The following is a 20,492-nucleotide window of genomic DNA, read 5'->3' on the forward strand; positions in this document are numbered from 1 at the left end:
AAGGCCTCTCCCAGGAGCTGGCCACTGCTCATATCTCACTGGCTATGACCAATGGACAGTGAGACGATTCGTGGGGCCCAACAGAATGGGATGCAAGGCCCCATGCTCGACAGCCATGAAAAACTTTAAAAGCATGGCAGCAGAGATTCAAATGAGTGTGGGAGCCTTCCAAGAGAAGGATCCTGTGTGACCACAGAACTCACACCATGAAGCCGCCCTGGTGGGCAAAGAGCATCATCCTTAGCTGGTGGGAGAAGGCACAACACAAACCCATAGACGTGAGGTGCTCGTGCATGGGGGGAGTGAACAGACAGGAACAACAGCCCAGTCACCGCAGTTTGAGGGCAGCAGAAAAGAGGTTCACACTCTTTGGGTGACAAGGCTGGGCCAGGGCCAGGCCCAGAGTAGCAGGTGTCTCTGGACGCCTCTCCCTGCAGGAAGGGCCTCTGGACGACTCAGGGTGGACCATCAAGAATGTCCTCTCCATGCCCATCGTCAACAAAAAGGAGGAGATTGTGGGGGTCGCAACCTTCTACAACAGGAAAGACGGGAAGCCCTTTGACGAACAGGATGAAGTCCTCATGGAGGTAAACACCTGTCCCAGGTGCGGCTCTCAGAGGTGACACCTGTGTGATGGCATGGGACACAGCCATGTGGAGTCCCGCCCCCCGTCACCTACTTTAGCATTTGGACCCAGCGTGAGGCCCAAGGAGCGTGGGGACGAGGGGGAGCTTGAGGCCCCATCCTGGAACCCCCTTCCACCCCGGAGACCCCATTAGAAGCACTCACTGCCCCAGAGTGACACTCCACACACCAGGACACGGGGCCTGGCACCCAGCGGGCACACGGCGGGTGGTGACGCTGCTTCTCTGTCTGCAGTCCCTCACTCAGTTCCTGGGCTGGTCAGTGCTGAACACTGACACCTACGACAAGATGAACAAGCTGGAGAACCGCAAGGACATCGCGCAGGACATGGTTCTCTACCACGTGAGATGCGACAAGGACGAGATCCAGCTGGTCCTGGTACCGCTCCTGTCACACCCTGGCCCCCTCTCCACAGGCAGCACATCCCAGTAGTTAGGGCACGTCCTGTGGTCAGAGGGCCCAGCCGGTCCTGGAGTCCCACGTGCTCTGCGTGGCCAGGGGCAGTCCCTGCCCTGTGTCCTCAGCTGTGAGCAGCGTCCAGAGCCCTCCTGGTTGTGCTGTGCAAGGGCTCCATCAGTTGTCCATGTGGACAGCACAGAACAGTGCCGGGGGTGGGGGGGACACGCAGGAAATGTGCGGTACCCCATAGGCACTGTCACTTACCTCTGAAGCTAGAGGCTCCAGCTGTGGCTTCCCAAGGCAATTGTTGTCTTGTGCCAGATGTCACCTTGTCTCATAGTCATGAGGGGTGTAGTGCTGTCACCTCGTCCCATGCTTGTGAGGGGCAGAGCTGGCACTTTCCCTCTCAGTGCCTTTGTTTTCTCTCCTAGCCAACAAGGGAACGCCTGGGGAAGGAGCCTGCTGACTGTGAGGAGGATGAGCTGGGGACAATCTTGGTCAGAACCTGACTCCCACCCCTCAGGTGGAGACTGGAGGGGCCTGAGGGTCGGGAGAGACTTCCTCATTCCTAGGAGACCAGAGCATGTCACTTCCTGATGTCTGCTGCTGTCTGCGTATCCCTGTGCCTGGGTCCGTGTGTGTGTCTGTGCATCACGTGTGTGCCCGGATCTCTTTACGTGTGTGTTTTTGCATCTGTTTTCCTGACAACACCCCTGTACTTGTTGTGGGGCCTTGGGTGGGGGCTGAAGCACAGGGCATGTGAGTGTCCCAGCCACAGGCCAAAGCAACCGCAAGGGGGGATGCCACCACACAACTGGGGCATCTGAGGCTGGACAGAGGGTCCTGGGAGGGAAGAGAAAAGCCTGCCTCCCTCAGCCCCACAATTCTTCCCACAGAAGGAAGTGCTTCCGGGGCCCAACAAGTTCGACATCTATGAGTTCCACTTCTCTGATCTGGAGTGCACAGAGCTGGAGCTGGTCAAATGCGGCATCCAGATGTACTACGAGCTGGGCGTGGTCCGAAAGTTCCAGATCCCTCAGGAGGTGGGGTGGAGTCGTGGTGAGGGGGGTCCCAGATCCACTATGAGGTGGGGGGTCCTGGTGAGGGGTCCCAGATCCACTATGAGGTGGGAGGTCCTGGTGAGGGGGTCCCAGATCCACTATGAGGTAGGGGGTCCTGGTCAGGGGTCCCAGATCCACTATGAGGTGGGGGTCCTGGTGAGGGGTCCCAGATCCACTATGAGGTGGGGGTCCTGGTCAGGGGTCCCAGATCCACTATGAGGTTGGGGTTGTGGTGAAGGGTTCCAGATCCAGTAGGAGGTAGAATTTGGAAATGGTTGGGAGCCCCAAACCCCACAAGAGGTGGGAGAGATGTGGTCAGAAGTCCTAGGTCCTATAGGAAGTTTGGCCACATGCTCATTACCGAATACGCACAGCAGGTATGCCTAGAACACATCACCGGATGAATGTATCCATGGATAGATACATGGATGGAATGTCTGATAAATACTTGTTCCTGGCAATTTGATCATCAAGTGCCTTGTTGGGCAACAGCGGGGCTTTGGCGTGGGGTGGAGAGGAGGAAACAGAAGGAGCCCATCAGCTGTGCAGAAAGCACAGACCTCTCAGCCTGAACAAGAGAGCCCCCAGAAGTAACCCCAGGGAGGAGGGGTGGCCCTCCCAGCTCTGCCCTGAGCTCTGCTGCTGTCCTGCAGTTTTCTGCCACCACACTTCCACCTCGTGTGTCCCCCCCCCCCCCACCGAGAACAGGTGCAACAGGCTGGCATTGTCAAAAGAAATTTTACTAAACACTAAAAGAAAACACAAAGGAAAAAGGTGTAGAAATCATTAATTGAATTTCTAAACTTCAGAATCATTTTCTGACACTAAAAATCACAGTGGAAGCAGCAGGGGCTCCTTTGGCCCACATTCTGTTGTCCAGAGACAACCGCCCGGCAGAAAATGTGTCACGTTTTATTTCTGCATCACCCTTGCCAAGTACCCACAAATACTGCCCCGTTCAAACACGCATGCCCAAAACAGACCTTTTCTTCTAAAACACCCTGTAGCCCTTGCCTGGGGTCCTCTTCCCAATTTGGGGCTGGGAAGTCAGGTGGAGGCCCGGGAAGCCCCAGGAATGCTGGAGCTATTCCTAGCTTCGACTCTGTGCCCCACAGGCTGCCTGCCACCCCTCGTGCACCCTGCAGTGACAAGCAAGCCCCTCCCACCCAGGAAAGTCGTCAGGGGCCAGTAGTGTGGGACAGAAAGGGTCATGGAGGCCTCGGGTGCAGGAGTGAGCAGGGTTTTCACACCAAGCTGTCAGTCTGTGAATGCTCTGGCGGGACTGACGTTCAGTGTCCAGAGCCCGTGCTTCTCTTGGCTTCCCGCAGGTCCTGGTGCGGTTTCTGTTTTCCGTGAGCAAAGGGTACCGGAGAATCACCTACCACAACTGGCGCCATGGTTTCAATGTGGCCCAGACCATGTTCACTCTACTCATGGTGCGTGTACCGTCAGGGGCCAGACACGCCTCCCTGTCATCCCTCCCGTCTGGCCAGGGTCCTAAGGCCTCTCCTGGTTCCAAGGGCGGTGCCCCAGGTGCTTGGAGGTGGGGATTCCTCTGCGTGGGAGGTGGAGGCCTTCAAGGGCAGAGGGTAGAGGAAGTGGAAGCCCCTCCCACCGGTGTGCACCCCCAGCCCTGGAAATAGGTACAGAACACCAAGTCTGGGGAGGGCCCAGCTCCCCCCCATCCTGCTTGCCCCCCCACCCCGCCGCCCCCCGCCCAGGGAAGGGAGGGTGGGCGAAGGGGCTGACAGAGCTGAGCTGCAGGACTGTAGGTGCGTGTCTCCTCAGACCGGCAAACTCAAGAGCTACTACACAGACCTGGAGGCCTTCGCCATGGTGACCGCTGGCCTGTGCCACGACATCGACCACCGTGGCACCAACAACCTGTACCAGATGAAGTAGGTGGCTCGCCTGGGCGCCCTGGGGCTGAGCAGGAGAATCTGTCTCGGGGTCCCACGGGAGGCGCGTGCCTACAGCTGGCTGAGGGGCAGGGAGGGGAAGGACAGGAAGCCTAGCAGCCGCAACCAGCCACTCTGGGGGCTTTTGACCAAAGTTTCATTTTAGTAAAACCTCCGTAACAGATCCCAGAATCCCTTAGCCAAGCTCCATGGCTCCTCGATTTTGGAACGGCATCACCTGGAGTTCGGGAAGTTCCTGCTCTCAGAGGAGGTTCGTGTCCAGTTAGTCACTCAGGGCGTTTCTCCACCCACTGACCGACTGACCGTCGCCTGCACCCCTGGCCCCTCCCACCTCGGTATCCCGCGGGTGCGGGCGGGGGTGGGGGGGGTGGGGAGGGGGTGCTGGAGGAGGGTCATTGGTGAAGCACCCACTGCAGGGCGGGGTGGGCTCAGCCCTCAGGCCAAGGTGGGGAGGGCCACCTAGGGGTCAGCGAGCGAGGCCACCGGGGTCTGGTGCCCACGACCCAGGAGGAGGAGCAGGCCAGCAACGTGCGAGGGACAGACGGCTGGATCCTGGGAGGGGGAGGGGACAGGCGGACCGCTTCTACCACCTGAGCCCCTTCCCACAGACCCTGAACATCTACCAGAACCTGAACCGGCGGCAGCACGAGCACGTGATCCACCTGATGGACATCGCCATCATCGCCACGGACCTGGCGCTCTACTTCAAGTGCGTGCCGCCCTCCCTGCGGGGAGGCGTCGGTCAGGGGCTCTGGGAAGACCCAAGGGACCCCTAGGAGGTGGTCCTGGCTCAGGGGTGGGGTGAGGGGCTGGGGGTCGATCCCCTCTCTCTTTGTTCTTGGGGTTCAGGAAGAGGACGATGTTCCAGAAGATTGTGGATGAGTCTAAGAACTACGAGGACAGGAAGAGCTGGGTGGAGTACCTGTCCCTGGAGACTACGCGGAAGGAGATAGTCATGTGAGCAGCAGGGGAGACAGGGGCCATCTCTGCCCTGCTTAATCCTCAAACCTCCCGGGACAAAGGGTACCGGACCCTTTGGTGGGGACCACCCCACCCCCCACCCCCCACCCCCATGACCCCCAACAAGAACAGCTGATCTCTAAATGGCTTTGATACGTCAAAATAAATGCTCCATCTAACCTGCTCCTCCTTTTCTGGGAAGACCATACAGGATTTGGGGTCAGACAGTCCATTTCCTTAGTTTGTGGATTTGGCAGTATTTTACTTACTTTATGAACCTCCACAGATGCATGTACAAAATGGAGATTCAGAACTACAGTCCTCCCCCAGGCCTATCCCAGAGATCCACCAAAGAAAACTGTAAATCACGGGCACTTAGAAGCTGCCTGATAAATATTTGTTGATTTTAGTTTGTAGCTGCAAGAAGGAGGGAGAGGTGGAGTATGAGGGGGGTGGGCTGAAGTGTGTGTGTACAGTAAGATGCCTACTACTAGAAGGACTCTGGAGCTTGGACCTGTGCCCAGAGGTGGAGGTGGAGGGGAGGGAGGGAGGCCAGCCTGGGCATGCCTGGAGCTCCATCTCCCTGCAGGGCCATGATGATGACGGCGTGTGACCTGTCTGCCATCACCAAGCCCTGGGAAGTCCAGAGCAAGGTCAGAAGTCATGCAGTGCCCCCACCTCTTGTCAGTGCCTCGTGGGATTGCATCTAGGGGAAGCCTGAGATAGGCGGACAGAGCCTTCATTTGCAAGTAGCACTGAGGGCTGCCCCTTTGCTCTGGGGATGGGCCAGCAGCCACCATATTGGAAAGTGCCAATGTGCTCACTGTGTATTAGGCCCAGTCTGAAGAATGGGGATCCCAGAGGGTCTTGGGCAGAGAAGACTGAAGACACAGAGGCTCCAGGCAAGAGCCTCCTTGGTCATTCTCTGACCAAGCACTAAGCTCCACAAGATGACTGCCTTTTACGTACCTCCCAGGTAGCTCTGTTGGTGGCGGCTGAGTTCTGGGAACAAGGTGACTTGGAAAGGACAGTTCTGGATCAGCAGCCCATTGTGAGTGTTAATTCCAGCATCTCCATTGTGGTCCCTGGGAAACTCAGGCCTCACTTAGTGGAAACAGGGGACTCCCAGGGATTTGGGGGTCCTGGGACCTCAGTCTCACTTTGTGGGGTCATGTGACGTGAGCTGAGTGTGAAATTAGGTGACTCAGGAAATGGGTAAAGTTATAGAAATAATAGGGTTTGGATAAAGCTGTGGTGCCCATGCAGAGATGGAAAGCCATTATCAAAGCTGGTAGAAGCAGGCTGTGGCCCATAACCCAGAGCCTCCATGGCCTAGGAAGCTCTACAGAACCTCAGCCAAGCTGTGAGCTGCTCCAGAAAGGCCTTCAACTGGGAAGACTACGGTGCCAGAGGGAGCCAGTGGCTGCAGTCCAGGGGCCCACACCGTGGCAGATGGACAATGCTGAGATCTTCGGGTCAGCAATGTGGGGCCAGGAATATGCTGCTAGACTACAATGGCACCTGCATAGGAACCAAGGGTATGAGGAAAGCATAGTGTTGTCCAAAAGGCATGTGGAAGAAATGGAAAGTCAACTCCAGTCAATGAGTAGCTGTCTCAACCCTATGGGGTTGAGAAGGCTTTGGGGCCAGGTACAGACTGCAGGTAAGGGTATCCTGACCAACCAGCCAAGTCCCTTGGGGGCCAGGCCTCTAGGTCCTGCATGACTCACCCTTGCCACATGGAGCTTCAGACAGTGGGTAGCTATGAAGAACAGACTAGCAAGGGCCAACTCAGGCAGTCTGGAGTGTGTGGACAGTATGGACAGCCCCTCCAGAGGCATCTGAGTTTTGCCCCCCAGGGGTCTCTGGTCAGGTCTTGAGTCAGCACCATGGATAGCTCCCAGGCGACTGGGAGAAAGGGGCTCAGGGGACAGGGAACTGGGAGCACCATGGTAGACCTAGCCCTGGAACTACTAGATGGCTCAGAGGGGACAGGGGTGTCCTAGCTGTCTCCTTTCAAGGGCCAGCATCTATCAAGGCAGGCCAGGCCCCAAGGCCAGAGGCTTCACCTTCATCCCATGGACACTGCTTAATCCGTGTTTCTGTGGACATGTTCAACCAAGCTGGGTGGGGCTGAGTGAGTCCTGCGGGCTCAGAGAAAGTGTCTCTGCTCCCCCCCCCCCCCCCCGCAACCAAGCCAATGATGGACCGGAACAAGGCAGCCGAGCTCCCCAAACTACAAGTTGGCTTCATCGACTTTGTGTGCACATTCGTGTACAAGGTGAGCAGGGCCTGACTAGGTTCACAGGAGGAGGAGGGGACTGGTGTGGGTTCACCCAATGGCCTGACTTGCCATAGCCCCTATCTCCTCCGACTTGCACTTAAAATCTGAAATCCTCAGCATCACCCCAAGGAGAACCTTCCCACCTTCACCTAGCCAGCCCCTCAGAAGCACTTCATGCTTACCCACTGGCTTCCTCCCTCTGGAGGGTCCTCCTGCTCTCCATCAGGTCTCACCTCAAATGTGCTTTCCCAAGACCCTAAGGCACCCCCACTTGTGGCCTGTGTGTTATTTTCAGGGCACTGACTGCAGTTTATCTGTGGGTGCATTTGTTCAGTGCCTGTGAACCCAGGAGGACAGGGATGGGTCCACCTGTCACAGCTGGGAATTCCTTGCCCAGCAAACACATGTTGCACAAGTGACAGTGGGACACTGTGCTGAAGACATGTGCTGTGACGTCACTGGCCAGGGAATATGTTGGCGGGGGTGGGGAGGGCTCTGCAGTCAGAGCCCCCCCCCCCCCCCCCCCCGCAAGTGATGCCCACATGCCCATGGACTCCACTCCATCTGGTCCTGGGGGCTGCAGGGTCCCACGCTCTGAGGAGGAGGTTGTCTGGTTCTGAGTAAAGTCACCCCTGACTGGACCAGTCCCACCCCCCCTTTGACCCCCACAGCTCCTGTGCTCCCCTTTACTGAAACACCATCTCCCTTTGCTACCCCTTCATTGGGGCTATAAGTCCTGGGAAGGAAGGCAGGACCAGGATGTACATCCCAGTCCTGAAGGTCACAGGTCACAACCCCACTACACTGCTCCCCTCCCACTGCCTTCCCCAAGTCCATCCACATGCTCCATAGATTGTATGTGTGTTTGTGTGTGCACACATGTGTACATGGGTGATGTGTGCATAAGAGACCAGAGAAGGAGCCTCAGGACTTACTTGTCTGCCCCAGTGTTCCCGCTCCCTCTGCCAAGGGACTCCCCTTCTGCCATTGTTATTTTCTATTTTATTCTTGGGGGGCCTCATCTGTGCCATAAGCATTCATATCCCACATCTCCCCATCCTATCTTCTCCATTTCCAAGGCTTTGCTGGGAAAGTGACGTCTCAGTGGCAGGCAGACCCCCTCCCAGGTTCTCCTCTTGGGGGAGTGGGGCAAGGTGGTGGGGGGACAGGCTGGTGCCAGCAAGGGCCAAGGCGTGGGGAGACCACCTGCCCCAGCGGCCCAGGAACAGTTAGGTGGTGTGGGCAACTCCTTGATTCCCTGTCCAGGAGTTTTCCCGTTTCCACGAGGAGATCCTGCCCATGTTCGACCGACTACAGAACAACAGGAAGGAGTGGAAGGCCCTGGCTGATGAGTACGAGGCCAAAGTGAAGGCCCTGGAGGAGGAGAAGCAGCAACAGGAGGAGAGGACAACAGCCAAGAAAGGTCTGGGCTGCGGGGGTGGGCACTTGGTTAGTCCCCACGCTGAAGTGTATGAAGAGATGGGAGTTAAAGACCAGAGTCAAGTCTCAAGAAAAGGCAGGTGCCAGACAGCACTGTGGCTGGCGTGCTCTGGTTCCTCACCGCAGGGGCGGCCATCCCTCAGGATCGGCCCTGCTCAGGCAGTGCACCCAACACTCCCAGACTGGAAGGTCTCCTTGTGTCTCTAGCCAGGAACTCTCATTTTCCCTAATGAAGTAACTGAATGTTACTTCCCTTGTAAAGGGGAGGAAATCCCAGCCAAACATTGTGAACTCTCAACAGGTCTTTCTTCCACCATCAGGCTGCAGTTCCCTCCTAATTAACTCAGAAAATCTACCTCTACTCCCACGCTACCCTCAGAAACAAAACAGAAGACCTTAAAAAATAAGTGAGCTGTTTAAAAAAGAACAAAGAAAATTAAAAGAAAAAAAAGTGAGCTAAAAGAGCCAAGTGTGCATGAACCCTTCCCTGTGCCGACTCAGAACGTTTCTTTACCTGTTCGCCCCTCCCCTTGCTGTGGGAATGTGGCTTCATCGCAATGAGTCAGCACACCCCCAAGATGGAATCCCTGAAGTTGTTGCCTGTGCTTGGCCACCTCAGCTCTGGGACTTCTGTTGCTATTTCCTGCTATGGGGAGGGAACCAATGTAAACAGGACTGTTTCAGGGTTGGGGGGGGGGGACGGGGGCAGCAGAACTGAAAGTGTCACCAGAGCTAAGATAAGAAAGGCTGAGCCCTGGCTAGACTAATCGGCTTAGGCTCCCCGCAGGTCCCACACTCTGCCCTTCATCCTGCAGGGCTGGTAGAGGACACGGGGCGGAAGGGAAGGAGCAAGGCCAGTGCACACGGTTCTCACTCAGCATCTTGTTTTCTCTTGCAGGGGGCACAGAGATTTGCAATGGCGGCCCCGCCCCCAAGTCTTCAACCTGCTGCATCCTGTGAGCTGCCCCGGGTGTTCGGACCGCTCTTTCATCCCGTACACCTCCTGGGACTCCACCTCTAACCCTTTGCTACAGGTTAGGAAGCCCAATGAAGTGACTGAAGACAATTTTGAATATTTTGAATTTTTTTTAAGGCTTGTGTTTTTATAAATGAAAGTCAACTATGAATAATTTAAACACTTTAGCCTACCTTACGCTCATCCATCTTTTGGGTACATAGCAATACCACAGAGATCTTCGGAAAGGGTCTGCGAACTGTGTCTGAAAGCATTGGGTGAGAACATTCACGACTGCACATTTATGTGTGTATGGGCAAGTAAGATACGTAGGTACCATTGCCTATCTGGTTTAAGGGAAAATAGGACCAGAAATTCAGAATAAAAACAAAATACATCACCCTTGTTTTAATTCGGCAGAAATGACAGGCACATCACATATGACTGTTGGAAAATTCTGCCAGAAAGCTCAAGGCCACTGCTCAAGTGAGGCAGTGATCAGACACAAGTGACCCGTGCATAAATAAGTTTAACAGCCCTGTGCACAGAGGTGCACTGACAGACCCTGAGATCAGGGGGGCACACTGCCATGCCTAGGGTCTGCCCAACTCCTATACAAGTGAGGGTTCCCTTAATGTTTATGAATTGGGATAGCCACACCCAAACAGAACACTACTCCCATTTGAAACGTACTAATTATCTGGTAGAAATTAAGGGCTTTTAACTTGAAGTCCTTATAATGTGAACTCCAAAGCATTTGTTGCCCAGACACTAGACACTTAACCCCACAGTAAACTCCTCTCAGCTGCAGGTTGAGACTGGTCGCTGTAAGGCCAATTCAGATGCCACCAAGCCCTCTCCTAGAGCTCCAGAGCTCATGGGGTAGGTGGGGAGAGAGAATGGGGAGCACCCCCCACCAAGCCATCCAGTCATAGATGGAGGTAGTTTCCATCTCAGCAGTGACACCTGGTGACCGCCTGTGATTAGGGCCAGGTGCTCCTCCAGAGGGACTCAGCACCAGCTGGCCACACTGGAACAGATCCCACCAAATTCAGGAGGAGCTGAGGTGGCCTCACTCAAACCTCACCATAACTAAAACCAAGGCTTTAAAGTGTTTATATGCTTGCTTCTCATTTTCTCCTCACGTTTGCAAATGAATTCGTCTTACCAATGAAATTTGGGCTCAAAGCCTAGGGAAATCTGCTCAAGTCCTGTGACTGGGAAATAGTAACATTCCAATACCAGGCCTCAGAGGTTGGAAGGGGCACAGCCAGGAGGGGCAGGACCCGGCTATCAGCTCGGCAAGAGCCTGAGTCCGATAACGAGCTTGTGCAGCACCCCAGTCGGGTCCCCGGGGCGGCCACATGTCTTCCTGTGGGTCGAGGAGAGGATTCACAACAGGGGGATAGAGATCCAGGTCCCATCCTGACACCTGCACGGCCCACCCAACAGGTGGGCTAGGGCTTAGCAAAGACCAAGCAGCACTCACAGCACCCAAGCTGGCTGTGTCGCTACTATAAACTGCTCCCTTTGGGGTCCCCCCCGCAGATGCCCAAGAGAAGTGGAGGAGTTTCACAGGCTCATTCGCGCACTGCATCCTGAGTCTGTGATGGCTAGTCAGTTCTTCTGAATTCCCCCTCCCCATCCCCACTCCCACTTGCACATAAACCAAGCCCAAGTCCAGAAATGAGACAAGCGGGGACAGTCCAGGAGAGCATCACGTAACAAGAAAGAAAATTTTATTCATCCACACTGTTCCAGGGAGGCAAGCTCATTTTAGTATGCTGTCATCTTGGGCTGAAAGGTTCAAAAGAAAACATACGTGTTATTACAGCCTCAGGCAATCCCAACAGACCATCTCAGCTCAACATCACCCAGTATCCAGTTACGCTAGATATCAAGGCTACGCTCTGCTTAAAGCCTTGTCCTTGGTCTTCCTTGTGCCCGCATGTTCTCACTGGAACCTGCCAGAGCAGTCAGTGGGATAGGTGTGCCTGGTTCCGGTCCTGTGGGCCCCTCTCAGGTGGCACCACCAGGTCACATTCCCAGACAACTAACCTCTAAGGCCTAGGGACCCGAGCCTCACCAAAGGCAAGGTGTCATCATGTCCCCACACCCACGCCTCTGCTCCATCTCCCCCCCGACACACCCCCAGGACCCACTGGGCCAGTGCTGGATGAAGAGAGGGGGCTTCTCCCTCCGCAGTGGGGCCCCGCGAAGCAGCACTGTGTGTCTAAAATCCTGGGTGGCGCAGTCGGTTAAGTGTCCGACTTCAGCCAGGTCACGATCTCGCGGTCCGTGAGTTCGAGCCCCGCGTCAGGCTCTGGGCTGACGGCTCGGAGCCTGGAGCCTGTTTCCGATTCTGTGTCTCCCTCTCTCTCTGCCCCTCCCCCGTTCATGCTCTGTCTCTCTCTGTCCCAAAAATAAATAAAAAACGTTGAAAAAAAAAAAAAATTAAAATCCGGCGGAGGGCAAATCTGTACGATGCAGTAACTCGAGTACCTTCTGCCAGCTCTCTCTCAATCCGTTTCCGTTCATCCTGCTTCTTCTTCTCCTCAGCGGCTATCCTCCTTTCCTCTTCCGCCCGGGGTTTCAGGTAGCCTGTTTAAGGCAAATGGGAAGGTGGGGAGACACTTGAACTTCCTCACTGAAACGCTGCCTAGCAGGGCTTCAGTCTCTTCAGGTGCACTGGGAATGCCGATGCCCCGGCTTCCCACCCTTTACTTCAATGTAGAAGGCCTGCCGCTCCCGCTCCGCAGAGAGCCCAACCCAGAGGGCAGCTGCAGGGTCCCCGCTGCCACCCGGCTGGTACTTCGCCCAGTCCTTTAGGTCGCCAGAGGCCGCCCCGCGTCAGACCGCAGCACTCCTCCCACACCCACCTGGCACCACAGGTGTCAACTAGAACTCACCGTTTTTCTGTTCCCCGGGGGCTGCCCTGCGTCAGGATGCACTTGGGGTCCTGACCGCCTGAGCCAGTCCCAAATCAACCCACACACCTGCCGCGTCCGCTCGGGTTTCTGGCGCCTCCCACTCTGCCCCCCTTCTCGCCCTTCGCTGGGGTTTAGCAGACGGCCCTGGGGAGCCCCAACAGGCTTTGAGAAGCCCCAGCGCCCCCTCTGCCGTCGGCCGAGACAGCGGCGCGGCCGCCCGCGGTCACTCACTGTAGCGCTTGGCTCCGTAGGCCACGCCGAGGAACAGGGCGGAGTAGCGGCCGAGCTGCGGGGAAAGGGCCGTCAGAGGCGGGGTCAGGGTCCGGTGGGGGTCCCAGCCCGCGGCGGGGTCGGAAGCGCAGGGCGGGGATCGGGGGATCGGGGGAGCGCGGGGAGGGGGGAGGGCAGGTCGCACCCGCGGGGGCGCGGGTCCAGGGTTCCCTGAGGTCGCGCACGCGGAGCCCACACGGAGCCGAGCACGCGGCGACGGCCGCAAAGCCTAGTCACCTTGATGAGCGGAGAGACCTGCACCGGCGGCACCATCTTGTCGGTAACCTTCACGCCGGAAGCACAATCAGAGGAGGACGCCGCAAGGGCTCGGAGAGCCGCGGAGACGTAAAAGCGTACCAGGGCGAGCGCATGCGCCGTTGGCGACGAGCAAGGGCACCGCTGCGCCCCCCGGTGGGCGGAGGTGGAACGGCGTGCGCCCGCTCGGGGCGGGGAAGTCACCGGGCGCGCTGTTCGCGACCAGCTGCGCGTGCGCGACTGCCGAGCAAGCGGGTTCTGGCTGGGCGGCGCGGGTGATTTTGTCCTGGGTGTGAGGCGCTGGCCTCCCGCCACGTCTCCTGCAGCCCCGGACGCTGTCAGGCCGGGTCGAGCAGCAATCGAGCCCGCCCTTTATATGTCCAAATATTTGAAAACTACAAGTCAAAGTCACAAAGTGTAAAATAGATTGCACCGTATCCTCCTGCTTTGCCAGGGCTCTCCCGTCAGGGCCTGGAAAGTCGGGGAAGGAGCCCACCACCACCCACGCCGGGCGGCTGGAGTGCGGCCTGCAGCCCCGCCCAGGCCTGTCCAGGTCCCTGGCCGTCCCAGGTCAGCCTCAAGGACCGACTGGGAGGGGGCCTTGGCCGGTAAAGGGGTTTGAGGTTTTGGACAGGGAATACCGGGTCTAGGTACTAAGTATGACCTGAGCGCTGGCCCCCTGGTCCCCAGGCTCCTGGCCCATTTGTGGGGGGTGGGGGCTGCGGCCAGACCCTCTGCACTCAGGCCCCGCTGATTATGGTGGCCTCAGAACCCCCTGCTGGGGGGGCCCCGCCTTGGGGGCCCCCTCAACCCCCCCCCCCCCCCCCCCCCGCCCCCAGTCTCAGTCCCCAGTCCCCTGGCAGAGCAGAGCAGAGCAGGAGCTTCTCCGGCACAGGGGGCTGGGGTCTTCCTGGGAGCTAGCAGACCTGCTCCCTGACTGCTGCCCTCCAGACCCTGCAGTTTGAAGCTCCAAGGTCCACCTCAATCAGGGCCCCTGGGTCCACAGAGCCCCCAGATGGGCCCTCATTCTCCCACTTCTGCTGCTTAAGGTGGGACGGGCAGGGGGTAAACCTTCCAGTTACTCTGTCCCCCTCAGAGTAGCCGGTTTCCCCCACTTCTGTGGTTAGTCCTGGTGAAGACGTGACAGGTCAGCTGCAGCTGTGCAGAGACTGCCCAAAGATGGGGCAGTGGTGACCAGCCAGCCAGCCTCCCAACAGCGCTGGCTGTGCGGACACGTGGTTCCCAAGGCAATCAGGTGGGGGTGGGGCTGACAGGAGGACCACTCACCCCCTTGGGCCCTGCACGGATCCAGGCAGAAGCTCCCTGAGAACCAGAGTTTGGGGCTCACTAGGGCCCCCAATACGACGGAGGGAGCCCACTTTTCCCTACTCTTCCATACCCTTCCGTTTCCAAAGACAGCTTAACTATAAATCTAAAGAGAATGGAATGCAGAGGCTAAAACTCCAGGGCACAAAGCAGGTGCTCAGTAAATCTGCATGGAGGGAGGCCCTTCTGGCTCGGCAGCTTGCTCTGGAGTCCTGGCTCTGGGACTCCAGCCGAGAAATTGGAAAATCACCTGCGCTGTTTCCTGGGATGGCGGCGGGAATAAGGAGGCCCATCCTAGAGGGTCACCAGGCTCTTCTCTAAGGACTCTGAGACCTCTGCCTGATGCCTCCACTGGTGCTTCTGCCCGGCCTGGGGTGGGGGGAGGGCCTTCCCAAGCCCCCTCATTGCTCCCTGAGGAGACTGTACGCACATGTTGACCCCACAAGGCACAAAATAACCCTCTTTCACCAACATGCCATGCGGCAATCCAGAGTGCACACCCCTACCCCCTTGAGCAGCTAGGCAGATGACCTCGGGTGATGAGTGTGTTTTCCCTTCCCTGGATTTTAAAATAAACAGGACTCCTCAGCAACTCCTGCTTCCAGAATCAAAAATAAATGTCTCCTGGGCTGAAGATGAGGCCAGAGTGCTGGTAGAGAGCACATACCAGTAGCTTCCAGTGGGGCGGGGGAGACGGGGAGGGGACCAGTGGAGGGCACACACAGGCACACATGCCCCTGTGTACATGGCTGCCCAGGGAAGACCCCTAAAGCTGAGGGAGACTTCCTTTGGCCCAGGGCCCTTCCTGAAGGCTGAGGGGGCTCCCACCTGGCTCAGAACACTGGGACCGCCTGCTGATGCCCCTGCACCTGTCAGGGCCAGCTGTCCATGTTGAATCCCGATATTCTCCCAGGAGCCAGACTCCACGGCTATCTTTAGTGCTACCAGCCCAGGAAACCTCCCCAGGGTCCCTGCCAGTGTCTTCTGGCCTTCCTCACGTCAGGGGCCTCCTGAGCACAGATCCTACATGCCTTCCCTTCTCATTGCAGTGGTCCCCACTCCTGCAGCCCTGCTAGGGTCTCCCCAGGCATCACGGTCAGACCCTGCCCAGCTGAGAGTGCAGCCCTGCCTGGGTCTCCCACATTAGTGACAGGTTGTCCCTCTGGGAGTCCTCCAGACAGAACCCCAGGAAGCCCCCAAGTCCCCCCAGGCATGTCACGCCTCCCTAGGTTCTGCACAGTGTCTGTTGTCTCATACTTAGTGGAGACCAACAGTGAGCTGCCCCTGGGATCGCCTCAGGGGTGTCACATGATGGAAGGTGTGTGCCCCAAGGGGCAGGACCCTGCTACAGTGGCACTCACATGTGATGTGGTTCCCAGACGCACCTGCAGACTGGCTGCAGCTGATGCTTCCCTACCAGGTGCAGGCACAGGGGCTCCGAGGGCTTGTTCCCCAGGTCTGGAACTGCAGAATCCTGCCTGCCCACTTCATTCGGCCGCCAAGCGCCCTCCTCCTGCTCAGACTACAGACCCCACCCCCGTCCTTTCCCACCCCTAACCTTCACTCCCCTCAACCCAGGACCAGGACATTCAGCCCCTGATTCTGTGGTGACCTTGGTACCTGGCACCATTCACAGGCACCTGTGTGCCCTCCCCAGCTTCTGCCTGCTGGGCCCCGACGTAGGGGGGAAACTTGCCCGAGTAATGGCCCAGGGCCCAGCCCATGTGGATGGCCCTTCATCCCAGAAATGCTATCCCCACTGTGTCCCAGGCAAGGAGTTCCCTGCCATGGGGACGGGGCCCTGGGACTTTTCTGCCACCGAGGCAGATAGATGAGGGTGCACACAACATGCTCAAGGAGCGCGTGGTGACCAGCCCCCAAGGCCACTCACAGTAACTTTGTGCAAATCTGGGAAAGGTGCTCCTTCCTCTAGCTCCCATAGCTCCCGGGTCTTTGGTCTACATGTAGGTGGCCCTGGAGGTGTACAGAAAACAGGAGAACAAAAGCTTCTGGGTGAGGGGCAGTGGGGAGGTGCCTGGAAACCTGGGGGCCCTGCCGGGCAGGGCAAGATGGGCATCTGAGTCGCCCGCCAGCTGCCAAAGCTCACTCTGCAGTTGTCCAGTCCCCAGGGTAGCCCTGCGCCTGCCCTTGTAGGGAGCGGCAGCCGGAGCCTGAAGTGTCCTGGGGGACTGGGTAGGAGCTTAAGACAGGCGACCTAGGCAGGGAGGGCACAGACCATCGCATCAGGCAGACCTAGGCATGGTGAGTGTGGCCTGCAGGCCACTGGGGCAGGAGCGAGTGTGAGTGTGTGTGTGTTTATGCACAGTGTGCGATTGTGACTATGTACACTTGCGTCACCTGCACAAGCCTGTGGTGGGTGGGTGTGTGCACACAAGTTGAGTCTGTTTACATGTGTGAGGGTGTGTGCAGTGGGGAGGAAATCTGTGCTCCGTGGCCGTCTCCATGCAGGTCTGGGGTGAGAGACGAGGGCCCTGGCCTTCACCCTGGCAGGGTCCCGAGAACAGCCCCACCCACTTGCTGGCCACCTGCACAACCCATCCGCTCCTTGGGTATTCAGGCCCAGCCGGTTCCTCCTGGCTGGATGGCAGGGCAAAGCTCAAGATGAGCTGCAGGTGCTGTGCTGTCAGGGCTCCTCACACCCACACCGGGCGCCTACAGCCATCCCAGCCCAGGGACCCGGGCTTGGGGTTCCCCCGGAGCCCCTGGTGCTATAGTCCATGCGTCCTCTGCCTTGCCTTCCAAAATGCCAGCCTGGAGGCCCCTCAGCCTCGCTGTTCTCACATTAGGCCAGCAGGAAGACCAAGAAGAAGGAAGGGGGGGGCCTTCGGGCCCAGAGAGCATCATCCAACGTCTTTTCCAACTTTGAGCAGACCCAGATCCAGGAGTTCAAGGAGGTGAGGCTTTGCTCTTGTCCCAGGCCCCCTCCACCCAGAAGCTCCTGACTCAGGGGCCCCCTGGGAATCATAAGGCAGGTGACCCAAAGACCCCATGTGAGCCTCTCTCCAGAGCCAATGAGAGTAGATGCCTGTCCTGACACGGTGTGGCTGGCCTGGCAACCTAGTGACCCTGGCTTCGGTTTCAGGCATTCACACTGATGGATCAGAACCGAGATGGCTTTATTGACAAGGAGGATCTGAAGGACACCTATGCCTCCCTGGGTATGTGCCGTGGGGCAGAACCCCGCCACACCCCACCTCAGAATGTCCTCCAGCCCTGGAGAGCCTTGCTCTACACTTGGGCCCTACAGCCTGACCTGACATCCCACGTCCCATGGGCCATGAGGAGGTGGGCCGGGTCTCCCCTGGGGGAGAAATCCCTCTCTGGTTTGGCCAGGGCATCACTAGATGCCCAAGCACAGGCATCATGGATGGGGGAGTTGGGACCAAAGCTCCAGGGGAGGGCTAACCTCCCAGAGGGACACCACTGCACGGGGAGGCTTGCCCTCCTGCCCCCAGGCATGCTAAGGAAGCCCAGAAACAGACCCGGGAGAGAATGTGGAGCCAACTTATGCTCCTCTGAAGAGCCAAAGACTGGCCCTTTCCCCCTCAACTTCCCATCTGGGGCCACGTTCTCAGCCTGAGGCAGTCCCAGGGGAGGACAGGTAGGTTTCTTTCCTCTGGGCCCCCTTACACCCAGGTAAGATCACAGTCTCCCTGGACCCCATGCGTGGCCTCTTCCTCCTCCTCAGCAGTCCATCTCCCTGGGGCTCAGGTTTTGGGGTTCTGCCGATGTGCAGAACCTGTACCCCACCACACCTGGGCCAAGTGTCCCCCCCATCTGCTCACTGCCCTCCTTCTGGTCTCCCCAACTTGATTCTGGGGTCACCTGGAGAATGATGGAGTTGGGAGGCCAGTGGGGACAGCAGACACATCAACAAGAACAGCCAGGGTGAGTGTGACATTCCTACCCAGCGCCCCCTGTCTTGTATTGGCGACAGGCAAAACCAACGTCAAGGATGATGAGCTGGATGCCATGCTCAAGGAGGCCTCGGGGCCCATCAACTTCACCATGTTCCTGAATATGTTTGGGGCGAAGCTGACGGGTGAGAACCATGGGGTGGGGAGCACCATGGAGCCAGGTTTCTCCCTGACCAGGGGCAGCCTTCAGGCCAGTCTGCCAAAGCCATCTATATTTCATTAGCTCCTAACACTTACAAACCCAGGCATTTCACATAAAAATCCAAATTTTCCAATTTGATGAAAAGCGTAGCATTCTGGTACCCACGTCTGTGGGTCACACGCCCAGCCTACCTCCCATCTGCCTACTGGCGACAGCCTCTGTCCCTCACTCGCTGAGCACTCGCTCCACCTCTGGGCCTGGGTAGAACTCTGGGGACCCCCAGAATAGTCCCCTCAGGGTGGGTAGAACTCCAGAGACCCCAGAACAGTCCCCTCAGGGTGGGAGCTGTGGAGTCTCCCAGGCGCGCAGGAGCTGGAGGTGGGAAGGCTCTGGGATGGCCCAGAGCAGGACTGGAGCCCTAAAAGCCCCTGGTTCAAGGCCTTTTGTGGGCAGGTACGGATGCCGAAGAGACCATCCTAAATGCCTTCAAGATGCTGGATCCTGAAGGCAAAGGCAGCATCAACAAGGACTAGTGAGTTTGGTCACAAACGCCTGAGTATCTCCCCTGAGGGGCACCAAGCCCCCCCCCCCCCAACCTGGGCATCTCTCCTGAGGGGCACCAAGCCCCCCCCCCAACCTGGGCATCTCTTCTGAGGGGCGCCAAGCCCCCCCCCCACCCCGCCCCAGGGTCCGGGTGTTGGGCTGCCTGCCCCAAGGTCCCAAGTCCCTCAGGGCAACTGAGGGCAAAACCAGTCCTACCCACACCAAGGCCAGGGCACCCAGTAACCCAGCTGGTCATGCCACTTGTACCATCACTGGGTCTTTAACCCCCTTTGAGAGCTACATCAGCCAAGCACTGGGGGTGGGCATATTTGGTGTGCCAGGCACTTGCCTCTAATCCCTCCTCAGTCTCCTCCCCGCAGGTGGAGCCCCCACAAGGGGTAGTGACCCCTGAGTGTCAGGAAGGACTCCCCAGTGACCACTCCCTGGTGCCTAGGACTCCCCCTAGAGCCAGGCTTCCAAAGACACCTGCACTGTGAGTGGGTGGGACTAGAGGGTGAGCGCACCCCCCTTGAGGCATCCCACCGCAGAAGAGCCAAGTCACGGGGCTCCCCTGGGCCACCCCTCCAGTTCTTCTGGTGACGGTCCCTTTCTTCACAGCAGCCTAATTCGGCTTCTCCCTCCTTGTCCTCAGCATCAAGCGGCTGTTGATGTCTCAGGCAGACAAGATGACCGCTGAAGAGGTAATGGTCCACTCCGCTCCCACCCCACCCCCTCCCCCATGGCCCTCCGTGCAGCTCCAGTGTGGCCCTCTGGGCTCCAGGGGGGATACTCCCTGGGCCTCCAGAAGCTGCACCATCAGGGTGGGCAGGACACCCAGTGGCTGGGCCCTGGTCCCACCCCTGGCTCCCCACAAGCAAAAACAACACTGGGAGCTGGCTGGAGTTAGTTGCCTGTAATTCAGCGGACCATTTTGCTCCTTCCCCTCCTCCCTGGGCCTGACCCTCCCCCACACCACACTGGCTTGCAGGTTGACCAGATGTTCCAGTTTGCCACCATCGATGCTGCAGGCAACCTGGACTACAAGGCACTGAGCTACGTGCTCACCCACGGGGAGGAGAAGGAGGAGTGAGGGGCACGGCCCCCGTCCCCACCTGGGCTGCAGCCAGTTCAATAAACATGAACCCACAAACCTGCCTGCCGGTGTCTGCAGAGGGAGAGGAGGACGTGTCACCTGGGGGTGGGAGAGTCTGCAGGTGGGGAACCTCCACCTGGGTGGGGGAAGTGTCTGCCTTGGCAGGGAGAGTGTGGGGAGGGTCCACTGCGGGTGGGAGTGTTTGCTTGGAACTAGGAGAGTCTGGAGGGGAAGGGCCTGCTGGGGTGGGAGCATCTGCCTGTGGGGTCCTCCCTCTGCTTCCCCTCCCCACCCAGCCTGGCCCCTCCCGCCGTGCTAGCACTCATCCCAGG

General features: G+C 58.1%; 3 protein-coding genes across 4 annotated transcripts in view; 2 read left to right on the top strand and 1 right to left on the bottom strand.

The window, feature by feature from the left end:
* PDE6B (phosphodiesterase 6B) overlaps nucleotides 1-9,940 on the top strand; it is a 34,823-nt gene extending 24,883 nt beyond the window's left edge. The window contains exons 9-22 of one of the 2 annotated variants that reach the window (XM_049630112.1): nucleotides 438-587; nucleotides 880-1,023; nucleotides 1,476-1,541; nucleotides 1,941-2,087; nucleotides 3,434-3,541; nucleotides 3,894-4,003; nucleotides 4,187-4,274; nucleotides 4,633-4,733; nucleotides 4,874-4,981; nucleotides 5,574-5,637; nucleotides 5,961-6,035; nucleotides 7,182-7,265; nucleotides 8,535-8,691; nucleotides 9,607-9,774. In XM_049630112.1, coding sequence (XP_049486069.1) covers nucleotides 438-587; nucleotides 880-1,023; nucleotides 1,476-1,541; nucleotides 1,941-2,087; nucleotides 3,434-3,541; nucleotides 3,894-4,003; nucleotides 4,187-4,274; nucleotides 4,633-4,733; nucleotides 4,874-4,981; nucleotides 5,574-5,637; nucleotides 5,961-6,035; nucleotides 7,182-7,265; nucleotides 8,535-8,691; nucleotides 9,607-9,668 — 1,464 coding nt within the window. In that variant the 3' untranslated portion in view covers nucleotides 9,669-9,774. Of the gene's footprint in view, nucleotides 1-437; nucleotides 588-879; nucleotides 1,024-1,475; nucleotides 1,542-1,940; nucleotides 2,088-3,433; nucleotides 3,542-3,893; nucleotides 4,004-4,186; nucleotides 4,275-4,632; nucleotides 4,734-4,873; nucleotides 4,982-5,573; nucleotides 5,638-5,960; nucleotides 6,036-7,181; nucleotides 7,266-8,534; nucleotides 8,692-9,606 lie in introns of both variants that reach the window. The other variant, XM_049630113.1, reaches the window with a different exon arrangement.
* Nucleotides 9,941-11,380: 1,440 nt separating this feature from the next.
* Nucleotides 11,381-13,225, bottom strand: ATP5ME (ATP synthase membrane subunit e). Its single transcript, XM_049630114.1, has 4 exons — nucleotides 13,101-13,225; nucleotides 12,825-12,879; nucleotides 12,166-12,264; nucleotides 11,381-11,460 (listed from the first exon to the last, which is right to left on the bottom strand). The coding sequence occupies exons 1-4, from the start codon at nucleotides 13,134-13,136 to the stop codon at nucleotides 11,435-11,437; spliced, it is 216 nt and encodes a 71-aa protein (XP_049486071.1). The 5' UTR covers nucleotides 13,137-13,225; the 3' UTR covers nucleotides 11,381-11,434.
* Nucleotides 13,226-13,232: 7 nt separating this feature from the next.
* On the top strand, nucleotides 13,233-20,261 carry MYL5 (myosin light chain 5). Its single transcript, XM_049631866.1, has 10 exons — nucleotides 13,233-13,284; nucleotides 13,587-13,688; nucleotides 16,023-16,123; nucleotides 16,413-16,457; nucleotides 17,252-17,359; nucleotides 17,548-17,623; nucleotides 18,403-18,507; nucleotides 18,978-19,056; nucleotides 19,720-19,768; nucleotides 20,056-20,261. Exons 1-10 carry the CDS (start codon nucleotides 13,233-13,235, stop codon nucleotides 20,155-20,157), a joined length of 819 nt encoding a protein of 272 aa, XP_049487823.1. The 3' UTR covers nucleotides 20,158-20,261.
* Nucleotides 20,262-20,492: the final 231 nt, after the last annotated feature.

The sequence above is a fragment of the Panthera uncia genome, chromosome B1 (genome assembly GCF_023721935.1).
Source record: "Panthera uncia isolate 11264 chromosome B1, Puncia_PCG_1.0, whole genome shotgun sequence".
NCBI lineage: Eukaryota > Metazoa > Chordata > Mammalia > Carnivora > Felidae > Panthera > Panthera uncia.